This window comes from Fistularia commersonii, chromosome 4 (genome assembly GCF_037954325.1).
Source record: "Fistularia commersonii isolate RoL2024-O1a breed Wild chromosome 4, RoL_Fcom_v1.0, whole genome shotgun sequence".
NCBI classification, from domain to species: domain Eukaryota; kingdom Metazoa; phylum Chordata; class Actinopteri; order Syngnathiformes; family Fistulariidae; genus Fistularia; species Fistularia commersonii.
The window spans coordinates 2,790,130-2,815,726 of record NC_141287.1 but is presented as its reverse complement, the minus strand read 5'-3'; the positions used below and the strand labels follow the sequence as shown (position 1 = coordinate 2,815,726).

Sequence of the window (25,597 nt, the reverse complement as noted above, 5' to 3'; positions counted from 1 at the left end):
GGCTTTAACCGTCAAACAATGGTGCTCTTCAAAATCGCCTGACCTCGAGTTATTATTTTTTTATTTTTTTTTATACATCCCGCTTGCCGTTGACAGTCAGAGTGAGAAGAGCTTCGTTTGCCGGGTTATTTATTTTTGCTTTTCGAGGGGTCATTGGTTGGGGGGGCGGGTAGTGCTTTTCCACCTCCAGATACCGGAAAGTAAGGGCAAAGTGCCGAAGAGTACGCCGGCTGCGCGGCGCATCAGAGCAGGTAAGCCCGCAGCGCGGCCGCTACCCTCACCGGGGCTGACAGCTAATGCTAGCTGCTAACTAGCTTAGCCCAACGGCAGCAGGGCGAGCATTGCGGTTCGGTTTCCAGCGGATCCACCCGACTAGCTGGTGAAGTCTTTATGGTTGTTATATATTATTGCGATTATTAAAATATGGGTTAATTTGACAAATTCCCGGGTTCTCTTTGTGCTGCTCGGTTCGGCATGCTAACTCCTCCCCTAACATAGGTTAGAGCTCTAGGTTGCTAGCTTGAATTACTGTGTGTTTGCCCATAACAGTTGATCTCTCCGCCGGTCACATTAATGCCACTGCCAGGTCCAACTGTACATTTTGGATAATATGTGCTTGCAACTTTTGAGGTCAGCGGGCCGTTAACCTAGCGGAAACGCTGGGTACATGTGCGAAACGAGCAGCCCCGGTTCGGGGGACGTCACCGCGGATGTGACGGGTAGGGTATGCTGGCTGGCTGGCTAGCTAGCTGCTAACCGGGCGGTTATGAAGCTAACCACGCCGCGCAAGTGTAACTAATCTCTCCGCGTAGATTATTCAGAGGCCACTCTGCCAGACGATGTGTGTGTTGGGGAGCAGGTTTCTGGGTGTGCCATCACCGTATCACCGGTTTCCTTTTCACGGAATAGATATCGGGTGCCGCCGCCGTATGTCATGCTAGCCGGCTGTGTAACGATGTCGTACCACCCCGGTGGCGGCGGGTTACTGCAGGGCATCCGGATCCTCTCCCTGCGCTTTGGCCTCTTGCAAACTTTACAACCAAAAATGACATTGCAGGTGGACACTTCCCCACAAACCTGCAGACAGACAAGGTTATCCGTGCTGTTTTTAATGTGAGACTAGATGATTTGATAGTTATTTCGCGGTCTGCTGGACCTAGCAAGACCTTGACTTAAAGTCCAGTGACTTGTATGCTTGAATGGAGTAACCCATTTAACACATGCTTTTCATGTGTGTGTATATCTTCATAAAGCTTTATGAGTAGCCCCATGCTCTTGCTGCACAGCAGGGATGCATTTCCATATCATCCGAAAGTCTCATTCATTCACTTCCTTCTCTAAAACCCTCTGAGACTCAAGAGTCTGAGTGCACGGACCCTGCTCGTCTATTGCTCTTGCATTCGCCCCATTGTTAATTTGTTAATCCACAATGTCGTCCTCCGACAATTATTTTACATAGTAAAGCATTTTCCAAGATGATTTCTATGTCAGCATATTGAAAGGGGGTGGACGCTGATGCATAGCTCTCAGTATATAATCCTGTATATGACTGTGGAGGAAAAAAAATACCAGAACTTCGCCCTTCCTGGGGAAACAATGATTCATTCATTCATTATCTATACTGCTTATCCTGCTCTCAGGGCTGCAGGGGGCTGGAGCCTATTCCAGCTGTCGCCACTCCCAGGAATAAAGACAATGCTGATAATGTTAAAATTAGTAATAGCCTCTTGGATGATGTATTACAGCACAGCACAGCATTTAGCCAAATTGGTGGTTGCTGTAAATGTAGTAAACACGAGGCCGTCCACCTGGACAGCCTTGGGTACCTTGAATCTCCCACTCACATGATTCATGAGACTGGATGTCCAGCCGGCTCTGTGGAAGCCTCATAAACCACCATCACAACCCTTAGCGCTCTAATAATAGGCTGACATATTCAAATAAAGCCTGTGAAGGGGTTTGACCAGGCAACTCTTGTGCTCGAAATGACCTCCAGTGTCCTTCCTAAGAGTCCCGTGCCTTTTTTTTCCTTATTTTCTGTCACAGTAAGAAGGATGAAAATATAAAAATAAATGAAAACGGTCAGGCTTCACACCGCTCTGGGCAATTTGTCTGCAACATTTCTATTTCAGTGCAGCGCCAAGTGTGAATGCCTCAGGACGGGCGGCATTTGATGTGTTCGACCTTTTTGCTTCTCTAAACATTTGAAGTTTTTTTTTTTTTTTTCCCCCACGCTTTCCTGCTCTTCTTGTTTTTCAAACTAAACTGTGTTTTACAGCAAGCATGGGGACATCTCAGTTATTTCCCCATAGATTGAAGCAGATCGTTGCAGGAGGGGGGGGGGTCAGCGAATGGCCATGTTCTCGGGGCTCCAGGTTATTTTTTTTGTTTTCCTACAAAGGACAACAATGCGGTTGTAAGGCATTTCTTAACCCACATGTTTTCCATGATTCCTATGTATGCCGGCTGACAACAGGCGGTCAGTGATAGAACAAATTCTACTTCTACTTTCACCGTGGCTTGAGACATTCCAGCCTTCTTCTTTGGTAATGGTAATGAAATGTGGCGTATCCAGGGTGCCAGTAGTTAGCTAATCAGCGCTAATCTCATCCATTGGATTAGAGGATGGGAATCCATCTAAGACACTGCTTACAGTACATGTGTGCCTCCTTCCATCTAGATGAGCCATCTTTTCCCCTTCCAAGTATTTATGCACTGTTGGTCTCCATTTGCCATTAGCTGTTTGCGCTTTTTGTTTTTACGGTTGCCCTCGTTGGATATCCATTGGTTTTTGTGCGTTTTTTTTTTTTTGTTTTTTTTTCTAGAGTGAAAGGAAATGAGTGGGTCCCCCGTCGACGCTTGTGCTGATTAAGCATTTTCTCCGACAGAAGGTGTTCTTGCTGTCATCATCATAATTGACCTGTTTCCTTCTGCTGGATTATCATGGCCGTGACTGAGGACAGTGTGTGACTACCCCCTGCTTACCACAGGCGCTTTCCTTTTTGCTTTTATTTATTCATTTATTTTGGCTTGGATTTGGTGGACCACCAAGAGCCAAAATGCTGAACCAGAGTGCTGTGATGATCTTCACTGGGATTTGTGGGGCATTAGTGGTCATGGCAATGGCCTACTATGTCTACTGGTAAGTCAGACCTGCGGGAGAACATTTTTGTCTGTCTTGCAAAGGAGCGAAGGATGGGGACTCCCACCCCATCCTGATTTTTATTTCACAAGAATTTGAAATCAGTATTGCTCTGCCAAGAAACACACCTTGAAGCCAGATGCAGCTTGTCTCCATGTCAGCTTTTCTAGGGAAACTCGCTCCTCAAAAGCAATACGGTTAATTGCAGGCCGTCGGCCAGCGAGCTGAAAGGTTAATATTGCTCAAGACGAATGTTTGTTTTAGTACTACGGCCATTGTTTAGAACTTTGCTGACAGGTCGGAACAAGTAGAGCCAACCTGCTTTTTTATTGTTTCATTTTATAGTTTTTTCAAAAACATATTTTAACCCACCAAGAATGTTTCAAGTGATATTCTTCGTTTTTTTTTTTGTCTTTTCTCATATCCCACGCACCTAGACTGTTTCATGGTCGGGCAGAAACAGCTGTCCAGTCCTAAGCGGCTTTAACCCCGTCAGCGACTAATCTTTCTTACAGATTGAAATGGGTCACAGGTGGACTTCCAGAGGTTGTTTTCAGCCAAGCCAGTATCTTCTTGTGTCTCCGTAGGTTAGGTGATACAGCAGAAACACACATCTTATACGTCTCATTTCACTGATACTTTAAGTCATTTTTTTTTGTGCGCCCTGAGGAGATGTGCAGGAAGGCTGTCATATCATCGTGCGGTTTAGGTATCCAGTGCAGCGACTTGAGCTTCATAACGCGTTTAAGCTGTTTTGAATTGAACCCGATGAACCCCTCACAACAGCAACAGCTGCAACACTGTGTCCCGCTCCAGCTGTGGACCCCAAGTAAACGTTTGCGCTGAATCCAGTGGATGTTTACGCCCTCAATGTCAAATTCACATATCACTGCCTCCTCCCAGCAAGGGATCATTTCTATTAGTTCCCACAATTTCTTCAATTGTTCCTGCAGAAGCTTATCTTCTCGTTTTCCCGTTAAGCGACGGTCGGATTTTGCATTTTAAAAAATGTAATCCACTTTCTCTTCTTCACTAGTAAGTGGCTCAGGGCTATATTCTGCTGCATCAGCAAATACGGTACCTCGCCTGATTCCTCGGTGCCTGACTTTGAAATAATAGCTTGTTATCATTGCCTTTTTATGTATCCATTGCATCTGAAATGACGTACAGCATGCCTTTTTTACATAAATGTCCAACTATCTTAGTACCACACACTCCGAGGGGATGTGCAGGAGCAACTTACACACACTGAAGATATTACTTGTCTTTAGGTAGTTATTGATTGCATTAGTAACAAGTCCACTCTTTGCTTCCTGCCTGAGCAACACTCAGGACAAGGAGCCTCCGCTGTCTCTGGCTGTCCACCACAAACCCATTGGTTTTTACATTTACTTTTTTTACCGAGCAAGCTTTCCAGTCTCAACAAAACACAATTTATATTAACCAGTGATGTCAAAAATGATAGTTCTGTTTTCCTGTCTTGAATCGTCACTACACAGTACGCTGTGAAGTATCACGGCACTGGACATGTTTTAATGTGAGGAGATATCAGGAAAAAATAGGTTTTGGAGGAATTCACAGTGCTTGCTTTTGTGTTGCAATGCAATGCGGGATCAGAAGGTTATCATGACAATACAGTACATTATAGGAGAAGGAATTTATATGAATGAAATGTTTATTCGAGGTATTTAAGCAAGTTAGAACTGCCAGCTGGCTGAATATCGCAAAATTAAAGTTTTGATTATCAGGCTTGAAATCAGGTCAATAAGCACCAGGTCAGTGTTTTGAAAACAAAGAAAGCAGTTTGAAGGGTGGAGAACCTTTCTGTTTTTGAGACCTTTTTTTATTTAGATTCCTCGAACGTGTAGACAGGATTAGAGAGGAGAATGGGCTATCAAAAACAAGGGGAAAGGTCATGGAAAGTTTGCAAAAATCTTCATTTGTGATGTAAGGCATACTTTTGCGGCATGGAAATAGCCCGTGACCCAATAAATTCAGACTGAAATGTTTTGCCCTCAAGGACGTTTACGCTCAGTACAATACCAGTTTTCATAAACCACCGGTGCTAAATGAAATCAGTCTCACATTTTATAGAAAACAAATCAGAACTTAGCAATTCCAGTTCATCACAGCACCGCAACTTATCCCACCGATAAGCTGCGCAGTCATAAAAATAAAAATCTTAAAATGTAGTTCTAACCATCTGATCGTGTCTTTCTCCTCCATCGACTGAAAAAGTGAACCTACTTTGGTTCATCGTTTCAAAATGATCATGAGTAATTTCGTTCTTGCCCTCTGCCATGGGTGGGATGTACTCCAGTGTAACTCGAGCTCCCGTAGTCGTACAAAGGTCGTATTTGCGACACAGCGGAGACGACTGTTGATGTTTGGACTCCAAACCGGCATCGGGCGATGCGTGGCCCGTGGTCACGTGACGGCGTTACAACACCGCCGCTCGCTCTCGTCCAAGGCCGGGCAGAGCGAGCCGAGGGACCGCCGGGGTGAACGTAAGAGCTCTCCTCCATCGCAGACGGACTATTCCAATACTCGGAGGACGGTGTCGATGTTTTTGTAGATGGATTAATTGCACTGGATAAAACCTCTTACCTGCGGTGATGTCAAATACAGGTCATGGTTTGAGGTGTGTGTGTGTGTGTGTGTGTGTGGATCTGGGTCGGTATGAAAGCGAAGGTTGTATTGTCACGCTCCGCCTGTGAGCCCGAGGACAAGTTATTCTGCCGGCGTCCACGGGGCCTCTCGGGTTCTGGGTTTCTGGATTTCTTGCAATCAATGGTGCAGTAATGCTGTTTGTTCATATAACAATGCCATTAACTCCCTGATTATTCTCTTCTCTCCGCGAAATGAAACCCTGACTCCCGAAGCCGCTATAATTGAGCGTGATAATTGATAGCGGTGAATGAAGAGCTCGTCGGGAGAAGATGGTGTTCCCGAAATAAAGAGAGACCTCACATGCAGGGTTGAGTCAATGATGGGGTGTATACCTGAGATCTCCTGTGGACATGTCAGAAGACAGGCCGCACCCATGAATCATTTGCTTAGCGTAGCATAATCTCAGTGGCCACTGCGCTACATATATGCATTTGAAAGCGCATTTATATCTAGCAAAATGTTTGATTGCATAATTGTTGAAGAGGTCGGAGGGCCTTCGCTCACAATGCCTCAGTTGTGGTCCATTTGTCTTTTTTTTTTTTTTTTTCAATTACAGAAGAAAAGCAATTTAAACCAATATTGAAGGGGGTAAAGGAGACTAGGTTTCCAAAGATCAACTGATCAACCTCACGGAGAAGATTAGAAATGTCCCGGGACAGCTTTACTCTGGCTTGACCTCCACCCTAATGGGCTTTGATGCATATGCTGGAAAATACTGCTAGATGCCAGGCTGCTCAGAGAGATTCTGATGGACGCTGACTGTCAAATTCACCAGCAGAGGAGATGCTCAGTCATAGAGTGACCACTTAAAAACACATCCTAGATCTAAATGAATGAAATATTCTTATGAAATACTTTGCTCTTTACACAGTTGAATGTGCTGACAACAAAATCACACCAAAATGATCCATGGAAATCAATTGTATCAACCCATGGAGGTCTGGATTAGGAATCACACTCAAAATTAAAGTGTAAAAACAAACTCCAGGCTGATCCAACTTTGATGTAATGTCCTTAAAACAAGTCAAAATGAATCTGTGTTGCTTCCTGAGTGGACACTATGATTTCACAGAAGTGTGATTGACTTGGAGTTACATTGTGTTGTTCAAGTGTTCCCCTGATTTTTTTGAGCAGTATATTTAGATTTTAGTGCAGAGAGCTCGCTCTAAGTGCAGCAAAATGCGATTGTCTAAGTCAGATCTCAAATACAACGTCCTACCCTGTGACAGCCGCGCACCCACGTTTCGATCGCCACCTTCAGCCGAGCACGACGAATCCTCACATCATCCCGGACTTTGACCCGACATATTTCGTCAGCGAAGCTGCAGAAACGGTTTTTGAGCGGAGGGAAAAGTTCATATCATAGTGACGCTCCCGAATCTGCATCATCGCTGTGATGCAACGGGCGAAGGAGGCCGCGGTCAGTCAGTGAGCGATCAGTACGACCTGCTGCGTTATCTTCCCAAGCAGTTCATACTTCCAGGCTCTTAGTTTGACCGACCTTTTGTCTTCTCAACCAACTTTATTGTCGCATGAATTCAAGTATGCATCCGGAGCCACTTCTCAGACGGCAGTATGTTGATGGTTTGTGATAACAGTTGTTTCATGTCTTCTGTCTCTGTGCAGGACTGTGGTGCTGGCAGAAGGACCGTGTAAACGCGGCTTGTAAAAGGATCCCACCGTGGTGAGCAACAGGGATGGGTTGATTGTGCTTCAAGGAGTGTATTGACACATTACAGAAACCGCGTGGACGCTGTATTGACCGTGCGTTGGTCACTCAGTAGTGACCTCTGCTGTAGATCTAGAATCATTGCAGGTAACCAAAAGGAAAAGATGGAAAAACGTGCATGCCGTTAACCCAACATTAGCCTGTGAAATGATATTTAATCTTTATTCAATTGCTAATCTTATACTTAAAATATGATCACATCCTTGTATTTGCTGAGTGAAGTTGTTTATTCGAAATTTGGTTATATGTGTAGATGCTCAAATGAGTTGGCATGTAAAATATAGCAAATTTGTCTAATAAAATTGAGAGTTAAAATGTTTAACTTATGTATGCGATTTTGTTAACCAAAGTCTTCGCTAAAAACCGATTCATTCATACGTTTTTATTCAGGAACAAAAGATTTTGAAGTGTCTCTGCTCCAAGGCGATTTTTCCTCTTGCATAAATATCTAGGTGCCATATCAAACCTCTTACTTGAAAAGAGTAGAAATAGTAAATCAAAAACTAACAGTAAACAATGCCCAAATGAGGAAAAGATTTAACTTATTTTGTGTCAAAAGATTCAACTCATTCCAGACTTTTTCCAAAATTTTCTAAAACGAGTGGAGGCAAAGCAAAAAATCCAACAGGCCCAGCAAACCGTTTAATTTCCATCCAACAAACCCACAACATGTCGATACAGTTTGTTTCCTTATAAACACAATTTGGCGCCGCACATCCAAACGACACACTTCCTGTATCGGTCACATGATTTTTTTTTGTTAAAGCGGTACAGGCACTTGTGTACACGGCGCGACTCTTCGCACATTTGAAATCATTTGTGTGCGCGTAACACGGCCATGTCTGCCTATATCAGGGGTGGGCAATTATTTTGGCCGGTGGGCCGCATGTCTTATTTCATTTTTATGCGCGGGCCAACTCGGTACCATGTAAATCGAACAAAATGAAAATTTCATTTTAATTATTTACATTTTTTGGCATTTTATTTCTTTTTTGTACTTTAAAATCACGAATGATCATATAAATGTACCGACATTATTTTATATGTAATCATCCATACAAAATTAAACAAAGGGGAAAAAATAAGGAGTTTCTAAATTCAATATTGATTGAAAATACGTCTTAAAATACCGTATTTTCACGACCATAAGGCGCACATAAAAGTCAAAGATTTTCTTCAAAACGTGCGGCGCGCCCTATCGTTCAGTGCGCCTTGTGTGTGTGTGTGTGTGTTGTTGTTGTAAGGCGGACGTAGTAGAGAACACAATGAGAACGTTAAAGGGGGAAGCGTGGATTGTATATAAAACCCGCGCCCTATCATTTGGTACGCCTTATGTGTGTGTTAAATACGATAATGGCACTCATGACCGATATTTAGTAAGGTGCGCCTTATGGTCGTGAAAATACGTTATTAAAAGAAAATAGTTTGACGGGCCGTATATAAAAGGTAAACGGGTCCGCGGGCCGTAAAATGCCCAGGTCTGGTCTATATTGTCCCGTTTTCGCCCAGCTGTTTGTTTTGCCGCCGCGCTTTTTCGGCCTCCCTTCACGTCTCTCACTGTTTCCGGGTGTTTCTGCGCTCAGGTTGGTCTAAGTGGTTAGAGGAGCCTCCTCCGCTCTCCAGGCTCCTCCACCATGGCTCTGCTGGCCTACCTGAAGAGCCTGTTCATCCTGCAGCTGTTGATGGGCTTTGTGTTTGTGGTGAGCGGCCTCATCATAAACTTCATCCAGCTCTGCACCTGCGTACTCTGGCCGATCAACAAGCAGCTCTACCGCCAAATCAACTGCCGGCTCTCCTACTCCCTCTGGAGCCGTGAGTGCGCTGTTTATAAATGCTTTGTCACGACGGTCTCCGCCTTTGCTTTTGTGTACTATCCGTACTGTACGCTTTAGATTTATATCAGCGTGTTCGGCTTATATTGAACACGACAGCCGTTATTTTCACAGATTTCTAGTGAATTCATCCGGGGGTTTTTTCTCGAGTTAATCATTGGCTCGTTTCGAGACATTCGTCAGAGCACCCGGGCTTCACGCCATCGCAAATTAAAGGTTCACAAACCCGAGAAGCACGTCCTCATGCGCCTGCCACGGATATTATGGATTCCCTCGAAGGAATCGTTGTGCCGTCTGATAAAACGCACCCGTAGGTGTCGGCGCTCGGGAAATCCCGGCGCCTCCCTTATGCAGACGATGCCTCGCTGTTCTTTTGCAGAGCTGGTGATGCTTCTGGAGTGGTGGTCGGGCACAGATTGCACTCTCTACACGGACCAGGCCACGGTGGATAAATTTGGCAAAGAGCACGTCATCATCATCCTCAACCACAACTACGAGATCGACTTCCTCTGCGGGTGGACCATGTGCGAAAGATACGGCGTCCTTGGGGTCAGTAAACCGCCCGAACCGGTTGAAATCCCCGCCCGATCGCGTCTCGAAGCTCGTCGACGTCGGATTCAGCTTTTCTACCGAATGAAGCTGTTGTTCAAACCCCTTGTTTCCGCTCCAGAGTTCAAAGGTGTTAGCCAAACACGAGCTACTCAAGGTTCCTCTGATCGGCTGGACCTGGTACTTCTTAGAAATCGTCTTCTGCAAGCGGAAGTGGGAGGAGGACCGGAACACCGTCTTCCAAGGACTGGAGAGGCTCAAAGACTATCCTGAGTACATGTGGGTAGGTGTCTGGCCGTGCATGTTTGAAGAACTCCTTCATCTGTCCCAGGATCTTCTGCACATCTTCAGACGCAATATGTTCTCTTTACTCATTCTGGTTTACTGCGGTTTAATCCTTGCCTGTAAAAGTACCGTATTTTTCGGACTATGCGTCGCTCCGGATTATACGTCGCACCAGCCAAAAATGCATAATAAAGAACAAAAAAAACATACGTAAGTCGCACTGGAGTATAAGTCGCATTGGGGGGGATCTATTTAATAAAACACAACAAGAACAGACACGTCATTTAAAATTTTAATGACGAACAATTTAAAATAAAAATAGAATAGAGGCAACAACAGGCTGAACGATATGCTTGCGTTACATGACACAACTGAGAAAGTGCCTGGTATGTTAACATAACATACTAACAGTTATTCCGATAACTAGCATAAATAACATGATAAGAAGTTTACCAAAACCATCCGTGTCACTCCAAATACCCCGTAACTAAAATCCCATGAAATCTTCATCCTCGGTGTCACTTCTCATCACCTCCGGAGGTAGAAGATGCGGCGCTTCCTCTTCTACGTCACTTCCGTCAGACTCTTCGTCACTTCCGGTTCCAACTATTCCAGCCTTTCTGAATCCTGCCAGAACGGTTTCGGTCGTCACCGAAGCCCATGCTTTTTCCATCCGTTCGATAACTTCCACCAAAGTTGCACGGCGCATTCGTTCCTCTAGCTGTGGCCGCCTAGCTTTTAGCCCGCGATTGGCTTTTTTTGTTGCCTTCATTTCAGTTAGAGTTACCTCCGCTTTTCGCCAGTCTCTTACAAGCTTCTGGCTAACTCCAAACTTTCTCTCTGCAGCTCGATTACTGTTTTCGGCTGCATATTTTACTACTTGCAGCTACGATTTCCTTTTCGGTGCCGTTTTTGTTAAGTTCTTCACTAATGTTGAAATTATTATCACAGGCCTATAGCGCCCTCTTGCAGTTCAATGTGAAAATAACATGTGAAATGATATACCGGTACCGGTAATAATGTGTTAATAATTTCACACATAAGTCGCTCCAGAGTATAAGTCGCACCCCCCCACTAAACTATGAAAAAAAACGCGACTTATAGTCCGGAAAATACAGTAATTGTTATCACAAATGAACCCGCGTCAGTGCGTAAACACACTCCCACCGCGACCGCTGTCTAAACTTAGTGACGTTCTCATTTTTGAGACGTTTTGTAGACGTTCTGGAAACTTCCTCTCCGCTGCATTAGCTCCCTTTGTGCTGGACCACCGCCTGAAAGTTGGTCACGAGTCCAAGTTTTTTGAGAACGTTAAACAAATGGTCCGTGTTTGACTTCCAAACTTTTCAGGAACTTTCGTTGGTGTTTAAGATGTTGGAAGCTTTGCGAATGAGATTGACGTCTGGACGCGCTGCGTTTAGCTGGAACAATTTTAATCCTGACATACTTTCCACGTGGATAACGGGGGCCTTTGCATGACGGCGTCCAGATGATCTTCAAATCCGGCGTGGGATTGTTTCCGGCCGACCCCGGTGAACTCGGAGTCGTGCTCCCTCCGCTTCGGGATGCAAAATAGAACGTTGTCTCTGCCGCGATCAGCAACTCTGAAAGAGATTACCGGACCAGCAGGTGACCTGCGGTAATCGCTGCGCAGCCTCAGCATCAGCCGCTGCTAATGATCTGCTGTTTTCATATCAACAAACACACTTTCGGCATTGGCGTGGCGAGGCCGGGGAGTGCGTGACCTGCGTATCAGCCCGTCGTCATCGTACCAGAGAGCGTTGTTTCGCCCGACACGGATGTTCCTTGTGCGTTGATGCGGCGTTTCTCCCCCCCCCCCCGCAGTTCCTGTTGTACTGCGAGGGCACCCGCTTCACGGAGAAGAAGCACCAGATCAGCATGCAGGTGGCCGAGAGCAAAGGTCTGCCCAAGCTCAAGTACCACCTGCTCCCCCGGACCAAAGGGTTCACCACCACGCTGCAGTGTCTGAAGGGCACAGGTGGAGTACTTGGACATTAAACAAGCGTTTAACAAAAGATGTTTTTATTCTAAAAATGGAGGGGGGGGGAAAAAAGCAGGTGATGCAAAAAAGCAAGTAGCGCAAAGAGCGACCCCCCCCCCCCCCGGGTCGCAGCATGACCCGCGTTGTGACTTGTGGTTCCTCCCGCAGTCACCGCTGTTTACGATGTGACTCTCAACTTCAAGGACAACCAGACCCCAACGCTCCTGGGCATCGTCAACGGCAAGAAATACAAAGCTGACATGAGCGTGAGGTGAGCGCCAGGCAGGCCCGCCATGAATTTTATGTCGTTCAGCCTCTTGCAGGCTTTAGACGTGTGTGTGTGTGTGTGTGTGTGTGTGTGTGTTCCTGATGAGGTGAGGGCTCCCCCTTGTGGTCAGGAGCCGCCATTGGCGCCGCCGCCGTTCATCATTTTTCCCCGCGGCCTTCCTCTTTATCATCCTGCAGCTCTGAAACTGAACTTGTCGGCGGCCGCGTCGTGATTGGCTCGCATTGCTCAGCATGGTCGCCGAAACGGCCAGCGTGTATTTTCATACACGTGTATATTGATCACCGCGGACTCGAGTTACCGCATCCCCGCTGGAATCTCGTAAAATGGCGTCATCGGTAATGATTTTCGGGCTCTTTGTACAGCTTGAAGGAGCCGCAAATTCCCCTTATTGAATCCACATAACAAAGGCTATGGTTATGGTGTGTATCGTATGTTCATAGTCTTGATCGATACATTTTTAAAGGATCAATGTTACTTTCATCGAACGCGGACGTTTTTTATCTTAAATGATCAAAGTAGGTATCGGACTGGGGCAGGAGATCAGGTGTTTGGTTTTGACTTTCTTATTGTGACCAAATGTAGAATGTTTGATTTGAGAGAAGCCGCCTGGATGTTTATATATATATATTATATATTATATCATATTATTAACCTGACTCTCCTTCCCTGGCTCAGGCGCTTTGCTGTGGAGGACATACCTGACGACGAGAAGGAGTGCGCTAACTGGCTGCACAAGCTCTACCAGGAGAAGGTGAAGTTTCCTTTTGGAGTTTGAAGGCGTCTGGTCTTGAAGTCAAACTCAGTGTGAGGCGTCTCTACTTCCTAGATTTACCTCAACGTCACATGAAAAGATGAAGTATTTGTGTCAGCCTGGCCAGGAAGTGACTGGAAATCCTGGAGTTGATTTGTTTTTTTTTTTTTTTTAAAAGAAAACAACTGAAAATCAGATGTTAGCCGAGCGGGACTGTCTGAAATGATAATCATTCATTATAGAAAGGTCTTCTGAATGTTTTCTTCATATTATCCCCCAGGATGCCTTACAGGAAACCTACAGCAAGGAGGGCAGGTTCCCGGGACCCACCATAGTCCCTCGCCGTCGGCCGTGGACTCTTCTCAACTTCCTGTTCTGGGCCACCGTGCTGCTTTCCCCCCTGATCAACTTCGCCTGTGGCGTGGCGGTCAGCGGCTCCCCCCTCCTCATCATCGGCTTCATCATTTTCCTCATCATAGGTTGGTTAACGTTCTCTTTAACCCTCATATTATGTTAAGGGTCAATTTGACCCATTTCACTTATTGACCCAATGGGTCAAATATGATATGAGGGTTAACAACTGCAAGAGCTTCCCATCGTTTTCACCTGCAGTTTTTCCTTATTTAGACTTTGTCGATAAAAATATTTGATTTTGGCCTCCAGCTCCAGGCCCCTAGAAATTCACCTCAAAATTGTTGATAGCGCGATGCTTGAATCTTCCTCCCTGGTTCTCCCCCTCCAGCCTCCATTGCCATCCGCCGCCTGATTGGGGTCACAGAGGTCAAGAAAACCGGCTCCAGCTACGGCGACCAGGAAGCCAAGAAGCAGAACTAAAGGTCGCGTCCCCCTCTGTGTGCGGCCGCCCGGCACCGTCTCGCCCCTTCCCAACCTCATCCTCCGGGAGGAGACCCGGCTGAGAAACTTAAGAATAGAGACCAGCGATAGAAATACTAAATGGCACTAGAGTCAGAGCGTGGAAGGTCCACTGTTGAGGTTCTCCGGTGTAACTCGGACCACGAGGAGGGGGAGATGCAGCGCTCCGCGACCCTCTGTCCCCGTGGACGGCCCGTTTCCTGCTTTGCACTACCTACCTCCGCCTGCTGTCACAGTCCTCGGCCCTCCGTTCCTGTTTTTTCTGATCACAAATTCACAAGGCGTCCCCCCATCCGATACCGATACCTTCCCTCCATCCGAGGGCATCTGCTCACAGAACATCGCAAAAACACTTTAGGTGGCGCCTAAAGAGTCCCTTTCTTCCTTCCTCTCCGTTTCAGCCGACGGCCCTCGGATCTCGGCGAATACTGCGAAAGTGTCACCCGCTGATGTTTGAGCCAGACGTTGACCGTTAGAGCAGAGGCTATGTTTTGAATGTAGAAGATAGCTGTGAGAACCACCAGGAGACCCCCCCCCCCCCCCCCCCCCCACACACACACACACACACACACACACACACACGACTGCAGCCACGTGAAAGTTTTTTTTTTTTTTTTTTTTTTTCCGATCCATGATCTTAGCTTAGCATCTGCTAAGCTAACGACTCTGTCCCGGCTCTTTCTGCACGGTCACCTCCTGGATCGCCACTCAGCTTTAGCAGCCATCCCAAAAGGTAGAAGGCCTCGCTCCCGGTGACGTTTGGTTACCGCGTTCCCGAGAAGGTCACCGGCGGTCTTTGGTCCTTCCGCAGCGACGGTTCTCCACCCCCATAGTGATATTTACCCTTCGCCTTAAATCGAGCCTGCCCAGGCGAGGGGTCACCCGCCCGCTCCTTGTGGCCAGGGGGACGCCGCCGGGGGGGGAAAAAAAATTCAGCTCGATAACAAGGTAGTCCAGAATGTGGAACGCAGAATCCCAACACCAGGTTTCCCCATCCGGTCGTCTTCAACACGCAGGACAAACACCCGAAGGTCCCGAATCGCAACGTGCCACGCCATGTATTTCCCACCGGTGGGTCGGCCGCGTCGCCCACCCGCTGTAGATCCACTTCCACCCAGGCAGATTTCATGCAAGCCTTAATAGATAGTGCTGCTTTTCCTCACCGCGTGGAGACATAGATGCGCTGTTTGGGGGGGACGGAGGGGTCGTTGGGTGCAGAAAGCCGGCCGGTTGTGGGGGTTCGGTCGCCCCTCAGTGGCTCCTCATACGATTTTAATGAATTCAAGTGATTATTTGGGGAAATAAAGAAAAAAAAAAACAGAGCCTGATCATGTTTCAGCTGAAAGAGGTCAGTTCGTACAAGATTCAATTCCTTTTTTTTTTTTTTTTTTTTGTCAATCACAAAAAGCTGTTCTGAGTTGTTACCTCAAACATTTGTGAAAAGCTTGAGAGTCACAGCCTGTTGTTCCCCTCCGACGTGACCCGACCCCCGACCTTTCAGGAACAATGTAAATAAGATACAACACGTGACGACGAGTCGTTTTACACTGGATGTTTTTATTCGGTAAAGAAGTGATACTTGTTTGTTTTTCCTGACCTCTCGGGCCAAATGACTAAAGCGACGCCACTATGACTTTTTAAAAAAAATCTTGAATAACCTCCAGTTTAGTCTGACCGCTCATCAGCTTTGGTTTTTAAGGCTATTTTATGTTTTCAACTTCCAACACCTAAGAACATTAAAAAAGTCCAATCACCAAGCAGCTCCTACTCTTCATTTCTTCACATTTAAAGGGGTTTCCGGTAACGGGACGTGCTGATTCCTCATGCGTAGCCGTCGCATTTTCACGGATGCAGGGGAGGAAGGTTCTCCATCATGGTGGACGTGCTGGAGGTCAGAATCTGTGCGCTTTGGAAACGGAGATCCAGGGACGAAGGCGACCTCCTCCTCGCAGGGTCGGAGGTGTCAATCCTGCACCCGTGAGGCTAAACGAGCAATTACAGACATAATTAAAATATATTTTTAACATTTTTTTATTTTATTTTGCGTGTTATTGCGCAGTTACTGATTCCAGTTAGTTCTGACTCAGGGACCCCGTTCATTTATTCTGAATTTGAATCTCAATAAAAGGCTTTCTGAGGAAGGACAATGTGATTCTTGCTTTTTTTTTTTTTTATTTTATTATATTTTATTTTATTTTATTTTAAGGATGGACTTGTAGAAGAAGTAGCTGTGACATATTTGACTTTTTGTACATGTTTGACTTTTCCTCCCATCTGATGGTGGAACAGAATGTGCCAAAGTGGAAACATAAATAGTGCAATAACAGGCAACATGTGGAAGCTGAAGAGCTCCTCATCCTGGAGGAGATCCATCTCTGGTGGTTCTCTGTTCACGGCGGTGAGTCTACTGGATCTCCACACCTGGGTGAAGGACTCCTGGTGGAGAAAGTAGGTGTTCCACAAGCCCCAAAAGCTTTTTATTTCTATTTATTCGAGTAAATGAAGATAATTTTGTCCTCCTGAATGTGGTTTTCAGGTCTGAGGAGGAGGAGCAAGCCTGACGAGATGATCAACCTGGAGATAAAGTACAGGAGGCCTTCACTCCAGGAGCAGGTCATGGGGTCATGAGCAGGGGGTGCTGTGTGACACACACACACACACACACACACACACACACACACACACACACACCATGTCTAAGATGTTCTGAGGGGAAGCTGTCAGACCTGGATGGATCATCTTACTGATTCTGAAGCTTCTGAAGTTCTGAAGTGGAGGAGGTCACATACCTGTGTGGGATCTCTGAGGTGGAGGAGATGGATGAAGATGCTGGAAGCAAGAAGAACAGTCAGATCTGTCATGGGTGAGTCTTATCTTCAAGCAGCTTTTATAGATGTCATGTGTTTGACCAAGAAGACCATCAGGTCACCTGTGAAACAGGTTCATCATGAGAACTTTGGAACGGATCTCCCATTGATAGATCTTCTACTTCAGCAGCAAAGCCCATCATGAACCATATCGAGCTTCGTGCGACCATCACCTGTGGTCAGGAGCTTCAGATGGAGGTCCCAGACCTTTCAGCCATCCAGGAGGGCCTCAGAATAGAGCTTCTGCTCCACCACATCCAGAGGAACCAAATGAGAAGGCCCCTTTGGTTTGGATGTTCCAGGCTCTGAAGACATGCTGATGGGACTGTGTCTTCTGGGCTGATCATTCAGTCATTCTTCTCACCTTCATGTCCCTCTTTTGGAAAACCCGGGGTCCAAAAGTTGGCTGTGGAAGTCCAGAAGTATTTGAAGACCTGGGCCTGGATCTTCTGGGATGCCTTCTGGTCCAGAGAGCCAGGTAGGGATACCTGGGACTCTCAGGAGACAACCCTTTACCTTCTCCGACAAAGGGTCTCCTTCTCCACGTGGACTGGAAGTGCTGTTTCCCAACCCTGATGAAAGTTACGCTTGGATTTGGACGAAAAGATTACATTTATACTTAAGAATAGAAACCAACGTTGGTGCAGCGATTGGTGCATCACCCTCAGAACCAGAAGATCACTGGATTCCCACAGGAGGCTTTCCTGTGTGGAGCCTCCATGTTCTCCACATGTCTGCGTGGGGTTCCTCAGGTTCCTCCCACAGTCCAAACACAGGAAGGAGGTCCCCTGGAGACCCTGAACGGTCCAGATGTGTGAACCCCAGATTGTGACCAATCACAGCTGGGATCTCCTGAAAACCAGCGCTGATGAATGAATGAATGACTTATAATGAAAATACCACCAGTCCGAGCTTCATTTTTTATTTTTTCCAAACAAAGTAGACGTTCGGAGGAACACGTGAGGATGATGCTTGGAGAAGATAGACACTTCAGATGAAAATAGAAGAAAGAAAAACAAGTGTCTCTCTTAATGAACTCCCCGCGGACTGGCTCGGACACAGCCTGTGTGTTTGCGCCCGAAGGTAGCCTAGCCTTTGGGACCCTCATGGAACTCCTTGTTTGCTCACTCCTTCTCGCCCCTGGAGGACGGCTGCTGTTTGCGCGAATCAGCCGAGGGTTTGGGATTTTTATTCAACAAAGATGGTCATTTCAAATGTAACGTCTGGATCTGAAGATCGGGTCCATGGAGATGGAGTGAATGAATGATACCTGAGGTAGATATTAACCGTCTGGGTAGCCTGTGGGTGCAGAGGTCAGCACCTCCACCTCACAGCCAGAAGGTCCCTGCTTGGATTCCAGCGGGAGGCCTTTCTGTGTGCTGTTCCTCAGGGTTCTCCGGGTTCCTCCGGCTGTCCAAACACATGCAGGAGGTTCAGTGGTGACCTTTCTTCAGGGGTCTTTGTTCCTTCGGCATCTAAACGCAGCAACGGTGTGTTTGATGGGCAGAACAGGATAGAAACATGAAGAAAACTCGATCGTCTGGGACTCCTCTGCTTCTTCTCGTCCTGCTTCCTTCAGATGGACCTTCCTCCATGTCATTATCTCCTCTCACACCATCTAACTTCCTATCCTCTTTCCCTCCATCCATAAACCTCCTCTCTGGTCCTCCAGACCTTCAGCCTGGAAGCTCCAACCTCCTCCCACCCAGATCTTCTCCATCCCTCTGATACCCTCTTACCTCATCTTCTCCATCTACCTTGCTACCAAAGAGGAACCGCCACATCTTCACCTCTGTTCCCTGGTTCCACAGGAATCCTCTCTTGTGTGGAGTCTCCATGTTCTCCATGTGTCCTCCAGGTTCCTCCTACAGTCCAAACACATGCAGAAGGTGCAGTGGAGACTCCTGGAGGTGAAACATGTCAAAACTCAGCTTTTTCGACTCCACATCTTTTGTTCAACACGTTCCCTCACCAGCTCCGTAGGGTTCCACAAGTTGATCCAGAAGGCTTCAACTTGGCAAGATAAGCTCTTCTGGACCACCAACTCTGCATCTTCTACAGTTACAGCTAAATTTTTAGTGATTTTGACATATATTGTGTGTGTTTTTTAAACTTCACAAGTCCCTAAATTCATTTTTTTCAGCTCAGTTCTCCACCTGGCATCTCCACCTCCACATCCAAGATCTCCACCTTCTCAACGCTTCCACCATTGGTGAGTCTCTCCTTCGTGCTTTAACCCCATCCTTCCCTGGTGACCACATCTTCACCTCTAGCACATTTTGAGCAGATCTCACACCTTCTTAGAGCTCTTTGTCTTCTTTTGAGGAAGTGTGTGTGTGTGTGTGTGTAGATTGCATGTGTTTAATCACAATATATAATAAATATAAAGAGGTGTGTGATCACATGAATCAGCGATAACATGAGAGGGTGAATTAAACTTGTGTATTACATCACATTTGATCACAATTTTCTAAAACAAACTTCACGTTCTCTTCCCCGAGACCAGACTCAGGATGATCCTTCGTATCTCCATCAGCTTGTATCCGTATATCAGGGGGTTCATAAGCGGTGGGAAGAGGAGGAACTCCATGGAGATGAAGTTCTGGAGGTTCTGAGGTAAATCCAAGACGCCGAATCTCATGTACATCAGGTCGAAAACGATGACCACGAGGAAGGTGGCCAGGGAGAAGATGTGAGGGACGCACGTCTGCATGAATTTCGCCCGGTCCTCCACGGACCTGACGCACCGCCCGATCACGTGGACATACGTCCAGATGACGAAGAAGCCGTGACTCACGTAAACGCAGATGGTGGCGTAGGCGATCACGCCGTTGGGGAGCGTTTCGTCCCGGGAGCACGCCAGCTCCACGATCACCCAGTTCACGCAGAAGAGCCGGTCCACGCGGGAGCCGCACAGCGCCAGCCTGGAGGTCAGGATCACGTTGACGGAGAAGATGCCGAGGGGCATCAACCAGGAGAAGGACACCAGTTTGGAGAGCCTCCTCTTGGTCATGATGGCGTGGTAGTGCAGCGGGTAGCAGATGGCCAGGTACCTGTCGTAGGAGATCACCGCCAGGATGGACAGTTCACTGCAAGCGTAGGAGTACATGACGAAGGCCTGGAGGAGGCACCCCCTGTAGGAGATCTTCGTAGAAGACCGCAGAAGGTTGGAGAGGAACACGGGATAGAAGCCCGTGGTGCCGTAGAGCCCGTTCACAAACAAGCTGCACAGCAGGACGTACATGGGCTCGTGCAGCTTGTGGGTGGAGGCCACCACCGCCATGAGCGAGATGTTGAAGAACAGGATCAGGCAGTAGCACAGCAACGCCAGCGAGAAGATACCCGCCCTGTAGGCCGGCGTCCCGTTGATCCCCAGCAGGGTGAAGGTCCTCACCGCAGAGACGTTCTCCATGCCGAGAGGCGTCCACATGCCGCGTGGCGCTCCCTTCTCGCCAGGCCCGCATCGCCCCCTTAATAGGTTCCTCCGCCCACTGGATCCCCTCTGGAGGTCCTCCGGAGGACGACATCTCCGAGTGGGGAAAAACAAAACAAAAAACATGAGGGGAGAAGAAGAAGAAGAAAAAAAAAAGAAAAGCTCTCGCCGGTATCGCCGGTCTTCGGCCGCTCTCGTGGGCCGATCGAGGACGAGATGTTCCTCCATCTTGTCCTGGAAGGAGCATCCCATGGTTTGGAACTGATATATCCAGCTAGTTTATTATACATTCAGAGCAGACGGTACCTGCTGAGGTCACTCAGGTCCTTTTGGAGAGCAGAGGGATCTCCTAAGGAGCTTCTTCCACACTGTGGTGGCATCAGCAATGTTCTCCTGCAGCTGACAGGAAGATGATCGACGAACCGCTAAGGGAGGCTAGCTTGTCCTGGGGGCTAAGCTATCATTTCTGATAAACAACATTCCTTCACCCCAAGCGTGCGAAGAAGAGATTCATACGCTTCCTTCCAGCTGCTGCTGGATTATTTAACACCAAGTTCTAAGCAGAATAAACTTCTCTTTCATTCATTCATTCATTCATTCATTCATTCATTCATTCATTCATTCACTCACTCGTAATGAGAGAATGACAACAACTTTATTTATCCCGAAGGAAATTGTTGTGCCAGAGTTTCGAGCAAAAACATAACATAATAGTAGGAAGGAGGAAGAATAAGAAATGCAATGAAATATAAATTGTCTTAACTGTTAACAAATAAACCACCGGTATCACCACTGCAAGCACTGCATTTACCAGTTTTGCATTTTTATACTGTTTTTAATATAAACACCATCATCAGTGTATTAATGTTCTTAAAGAAACTGATGCTGATAACAGGGACTTACTCTATATTCTAATACGGGACTGTCTCAGAAATTTTGAATATTGTGATTGTATCTTCTGTAATGCAATTAAAAAAATAAAAATAAAAGTGTATTTCATTTGTGTTAATGCCTTTTTTTAACTTTTAGTTGTAAGTTGGAAGATTTTTGTGATCTTGAAAAATAAAATAAAAAAAAAACTTTTTTATGATATTCTAATATTTTGAGGTAGGATTTTTGAGATTTCTTAAGATGTAAGCCATAATCAGCAATATTCAAATAATAAAAGACTTGCAATATTTCAGTTGATTTGTAATGAATCCAGAATGTATGACATTTTTGTTTTTGTAATTGCATTACAGGAGATAAAGAACTTTATCGCAATATTCTAATTTTCTGAGACAGTCCTGTATCTGCTGGTTAAGTTTAGGGAAAGCACTTGGAGGAAAAACCAGTTTGTGCATTAATGAGATTAGAAAAGATAAACTTATTGATCTCCATAGGGTTAATTCTTTTGTCAGCTATAGTAGCAATAAATATGAATATAAACATAATTAGAGGGACAATTAGAAGCGAATAAGAAGATCGCTAAAGACATCCACAAATAAATAGACAGCAGAGAGAAGAAGAACATCAAGGATAAGAATGGAAGAAAAAAGGGTGAAAATAGACCAAAATGACAACAACAGGAATAGGAACTTTAACAGTGACAATAGAAATGGCAAAAATAAACAAAAAAGCGCAGGATGCCAATGAATAAAACTAGAAAACGGCGTTCGGGAAGGACGCCGTGAATGAGCGAGGTTTCGAAACGGAAATGTTTCTGAAAAAAGCAAAACGTCGGAGCCTTTAAAACCGAGCTTGTTTTATTTTCCAGAAGGTTCAGAAGGTTCACCTTCTCCGTCAAGAAGATCCAAAGAGGAGCATCAAGAGTGAGGAGGACCAAGATTGGCTGATGACGCTGTTTTTATCTTCTTTATTTTGTTTTTTACAGTTTGTTTTTTTGACAGGTTGACCTCCAACTTGATCTCCTGAACCTGTGAAGGACCTGCCAGGTTCTGGACGCCCAACGCAGAACAGCTGATTGTGAGGCAATTACTTCTCAATTACATCTCAATTACTTCTCCGATTGGCTTGGAAAATAAATGATAAATATCTAATTGACGTGTATTTCATTTGTGTTAATTCCTTTTTTTAACTTCTAGTTCTAAGTTGGAAGATTATGGTGATCTTGAAATATTAAATAAAATTATATTTATTATTTTTCGCCGCTCAAAATAACGTCAGCCGGTAAAGTCCCGATTTGCAGATGCTGTGCGCAGAAGTTCAGGAGCAGAAGTCCCATAAACCAGGTAAAATAAATATTTATGAAGATATTTTGCAAATATTTATTTTTTTATTGTTTACCCGATTTTTTTCCCGATTTATTTTTAAAATTCAGGTCAAGGCTCCGCTAAACGCTCCGAAAGCCCAAAATGAGTTCATTACATAAATAAAATTTAATTTCTCTGTAATACTTTGTGAATTTAAGAAGCAACACACTTGTTTATACAAAGTGTAAAGGTAATAAAAAGCAATATATACAGCGGTACCTTTATTTTAGACGTCAAAAAGTAATTGCGGCTCCCGGTGTTTTCTTTTCCGCCACATCTTTTTCTCGCTTTTTCTTCACCAAAGCTTCTGTTTCTGTGTTTGGCCTCCTGGAGAAGGTCGCCCTGCGGACGGCGGCCACAGCTTTTCCTTCGTTTGAGAAGATACAGAACGAACCCATGGAATTTCAGATGGGAGAACCATTGCAACAGGTGTGTGTGTGTGTGTGTGTGTGTGTGTCCTGTCTCTTTAATTTGATGTTTTTTCTCCTCTGGTCTACTTGAAGTTTGATTTAGCCGCTACTCAGCTAGAAGGTCAGAAGGAGCATGGACCTCCTTGAAACTCCTTGGGGCCGGGGAGGGGCCCCATCGACTGTCGTCGCCTTGACGACATGTGTGTGTGTGTGTGTGTGTGTGTGTGTGTGTGTGTGCGGCGGTTGGGGTGTCGGACTGGACTGGATTGAGAATGAGAACAACTTTATTTATCCCGAAGGAAATCGTTGTGCCAGAGTTTCAAGCAAAAACATAGATAATAGCAGGAAGGAGGACGAATACGAAATACAATGAAATATAAATCGTCTTAACTGTTTTAAGATCTTAATTACAAAGATTTGAAGAATCCCTGCAGCTGAGGGAAGAGGAATTAAAAGGACCTCCCCGTCTACGACTGGACTGGATCGAGGTCTCGGACTCAAAGGAGAAAACCTCCCTCCGATCTATCGAAATCGAGAACGGCCGTTCGTCGCTTCTCGTCCCGACATCATCCGGACGACACGGCGACGACATCCGCATCCGGATCTTCACCCGTGCCTGGTTGTCCCCACCCATATCTTATGTTCTCAACAAACAATGACGTCGCCTCCCCGCGGGAGGCGCGACGGGAGAGTTTAAACCCCGGTTAGCGTCGGAGGAGCCGGCAGAAGGTCGGAGACCTCCGACGCCGACGATGCCGCGATGGACAACGCGACCGCCGTCGCCGTGTTCACTCTTTCGGGGCTGAACAGCACGCGGGACTACAGGGTCCCTCTTTTTGCGGCGACTCTGTTTTTCTACTGCGTCATCTGGCTGTTGAACCTGACCATCATCGCGGCGGTGGCGGCGGACAAAAGCCTACATGAACCCATGTACGTGTTCCTGTGCAACCTGTGCGCTAATGGGCTTTACGGCACGGCGGGGTTCTACCCCAAATTCCTGAAGGACCTCCTGTCCACGTCCCACGTGATCTCCTACGCCGGGTGTCTCCTGCAGGGCTTCGTGCTGCACTCCTCGGCCTGCGCCGACTTCTCCCTCCTGGCCCTCATGTCCTACGACAGATACCTGGCCATCTGCCGGCCTCTGGCGTACCGTTCCTTCATGAGCCGGCAGAGGGTGTCGGCGCTGGTGTGCCTGGCCTGGGTGATCCCCGTCTACCTGCTCCTGATGAGCACCGCGACCACGGCGGCGACCAGGCTGTGCGGCTCGCACATCCCCAAGATCTACTGCGTCAACTGGTTGATATCCAAGGCGGCCTGCTCGGCGTCCGTCGCCAACACCGTCATCCCGGCTTTTAACTACACCTTCTATTTCAGCCACGTGGTCTTCATCGTCTGGTCCTACTTGTACATGATAAAGACCAGCCTGGGGAGCAAAGAGAACTGGAACAAGTTCATGCAGACATGCGTCCCGCACATCTTCACCCTGGTCGTGGTGGTCAGTTCTCTGCTCTTCGACCTGCTCTACATGCGTTTCGGCACCAAGGACCTTTCTGACGGCCTCCAGAACTTCATGGCCATGGAGTTCCTGCTGGTGCCTCCGGTGGTCAACCCCCTCATCTACGGCTTGAAGCTGACAAAAATCAGAGCCCGAATTCAGGGTGTCCTGTGCGGCGGGAGGTCCAAGACTCGCTGGTAGACCTTCTGAGAGCTTCTCCTCAATACTGTGGTCCCTTAACATATTAAATTAATTGGTTCCAGAAGGGGGTTCATATGTTAATTTTTTTTTTTTTCAGTTTTCAGTTCAAAATTACAAATTAATTCGTCCCTCCCCTCTCCAAAACGCATAAAATGAGAATTGATATAAAAAAAAAAGAAGGATTTTAATAATGTAAGGGACAAAAAAAAAAAAAAATCATCATGATTAATGTAAATTTACAGTGTTGCAATATAAATCTACGAACTTATGATTGTTAAATTAAAATTAACTTTACATGACAGTAAAATTATGATGATTGTTCAATACAAATTTTCTCAATGAACTTATGATGATTGTTCCATAAACATTTTCTTAACATGACAATAAACTAATGATGATTATCAGTAAAATGAACTTAATTAACTCTGCAATCCTGAGTAACAGGATAAGCAGCGGAATTTTCAAATTTTACGTTAAAATTTTAGTTTTCCATCCAATTTCTTTCTTTGATTCATTTTCCTCTCTGGTTAGAAAACACTCTTTACTTAAAGAATTGATCCAATGACGTTTGCATTTGTCTATTTTTTCAAATGTTACGGAAATGACTTCAGCAAATGTGGTTGAATTGGGCCAATAAACGGTTAATACTCACTTTTTCAAGGTGTTATCAATTAATTTTTTTTCTTCCCCCTCAGTGTAAGCTTGGCACGTAACGCTTGAATTTGGAATTTTGATTTCCTCACCCTCGTATTCGTATCATTTTTTTCATATTTCAATGAAAAAATTTGCTCAAATTGTGCATCTTATCTTAAAAAAA

General features: G+C 46.0%; 3 protein-coding genes across 8 annotated transcripts; 2 read left to right on the top strand and 1 right to left on the bottom strand.

Moving 5' to 3' along the window:
• On the top strand, nt 1–15,879 carry agpat3 (1-acylglycerol-3-phosphate O-acyltransferase 3). Of its 6 annotated transcripts, none has more exons than XM_086144707.1 (10): nt 1–251; nt 7,439–7,496; nt 9,125–9,353; nt 9,753–9,922; nt 10,044–10,205; nt 12,053–12,206; nt 12,378–12,480; nt 13,174–13,249; nt 13,530–13,728; nt 13,992–15,879. In XM_086144707.1, the coding sequence occupies exons 3-10, from the start codon at nt 9,176–9,178 to the stop codon at nt 14,081–14,083; spliced, it is 1,134 nt and encodes a 377-aa protein (XP_086000833.1). In that variant the 5' UTR covers nt 1–251; nt 7,439–7,496; nt 9,125–9,175; the 3' UTR covers nt 14,084–15,879. The 6 variants fall into 6 exon arrangements, with proteins under 6 accessions (XP_086000833.1, XP_086000834.1, XP_086000836.1 ...); XM_086144708.1 differs by lacking the exon at nt 1–251 and adding an exon at nt 2,672–3,142; XM_086144710.1 differs by lacking the exon at nt 1–251 and adding an exon at nt 5,514–5,649.
• Nucleotides 15,880–19,471: 3,592 nt separating this feature from the next.
• Nucleotides 19,472–20,452, bottom strand: LOC147234397 (olfactory receptor 6F1-like). Its single transcript, XM_086146087.1, has one exon. It carries the CDS (start codon nt 20,417–20,419, stop codon nt 19,472–19,474), a length of 948 nt encoding a protein of 315 aa, XP_086002213.1. The 5' UTR covers nt 20,420–20,452.
• A 3,040-nt stretch (nt 20,453–23,492) lies between these two features.
• LOC147234396 (olfactory receptor 3A3-like) lies at nt 23,493–24,780 on the top strand. Its single transcript, XM_086146086.1, has one exon. It carries the CDS (start codon nt 23,845–23,847, stop codon nt 24,778–24,780), a length of 936 nt encoding a protein of 311 aa, XP_086002212.1. The 5' UTR covers nt 23,493–23,844.
• Nucleotides 24,781–25,597: the final 817 nt, after the last annotated feature.

Excerpts from the sequence above, each read along its gene's own strand:
- agpat3 (XM_086144707.1), top strand. The coding sequence starts at position 9,176 with ATGGCTCTGCTGGCCTACCTGAAGAGCCTGTTCATCCTGCAGCTGTTG. Across the intron at positions 9,354-9,752 it reads CTCCTACTCCCTCTGGAGCC|AGCTGGTGATGCTTCTGGAG; the intron begins GTGAGTGCGCTG and ends GTTCTTTTGCAG. Across the intron at positions 12,481-13,173 it reads AAAGCTGACATGAGCGTGAG|GCGCTTTGCTGTGGAGGACA; the intron begins GTGAGCGCCAGG and ends TCCCTGGCTCAG.
- LOC147234397 (XM_086146087.1), bottom strand. The coding sequence starts at position 20,419 with ATGTGGACGCCTCTCGGCATGGAGAACGTCTCTGCGGTGAGGACCTTC.
- LOC147234396 (XM_086146086.1), top strand. The coding sequence starts at position 23,845 with ATGGACAACGCGACCGCCGTCGCCGTGTTCACTCTTTCGGGGCTGAAC.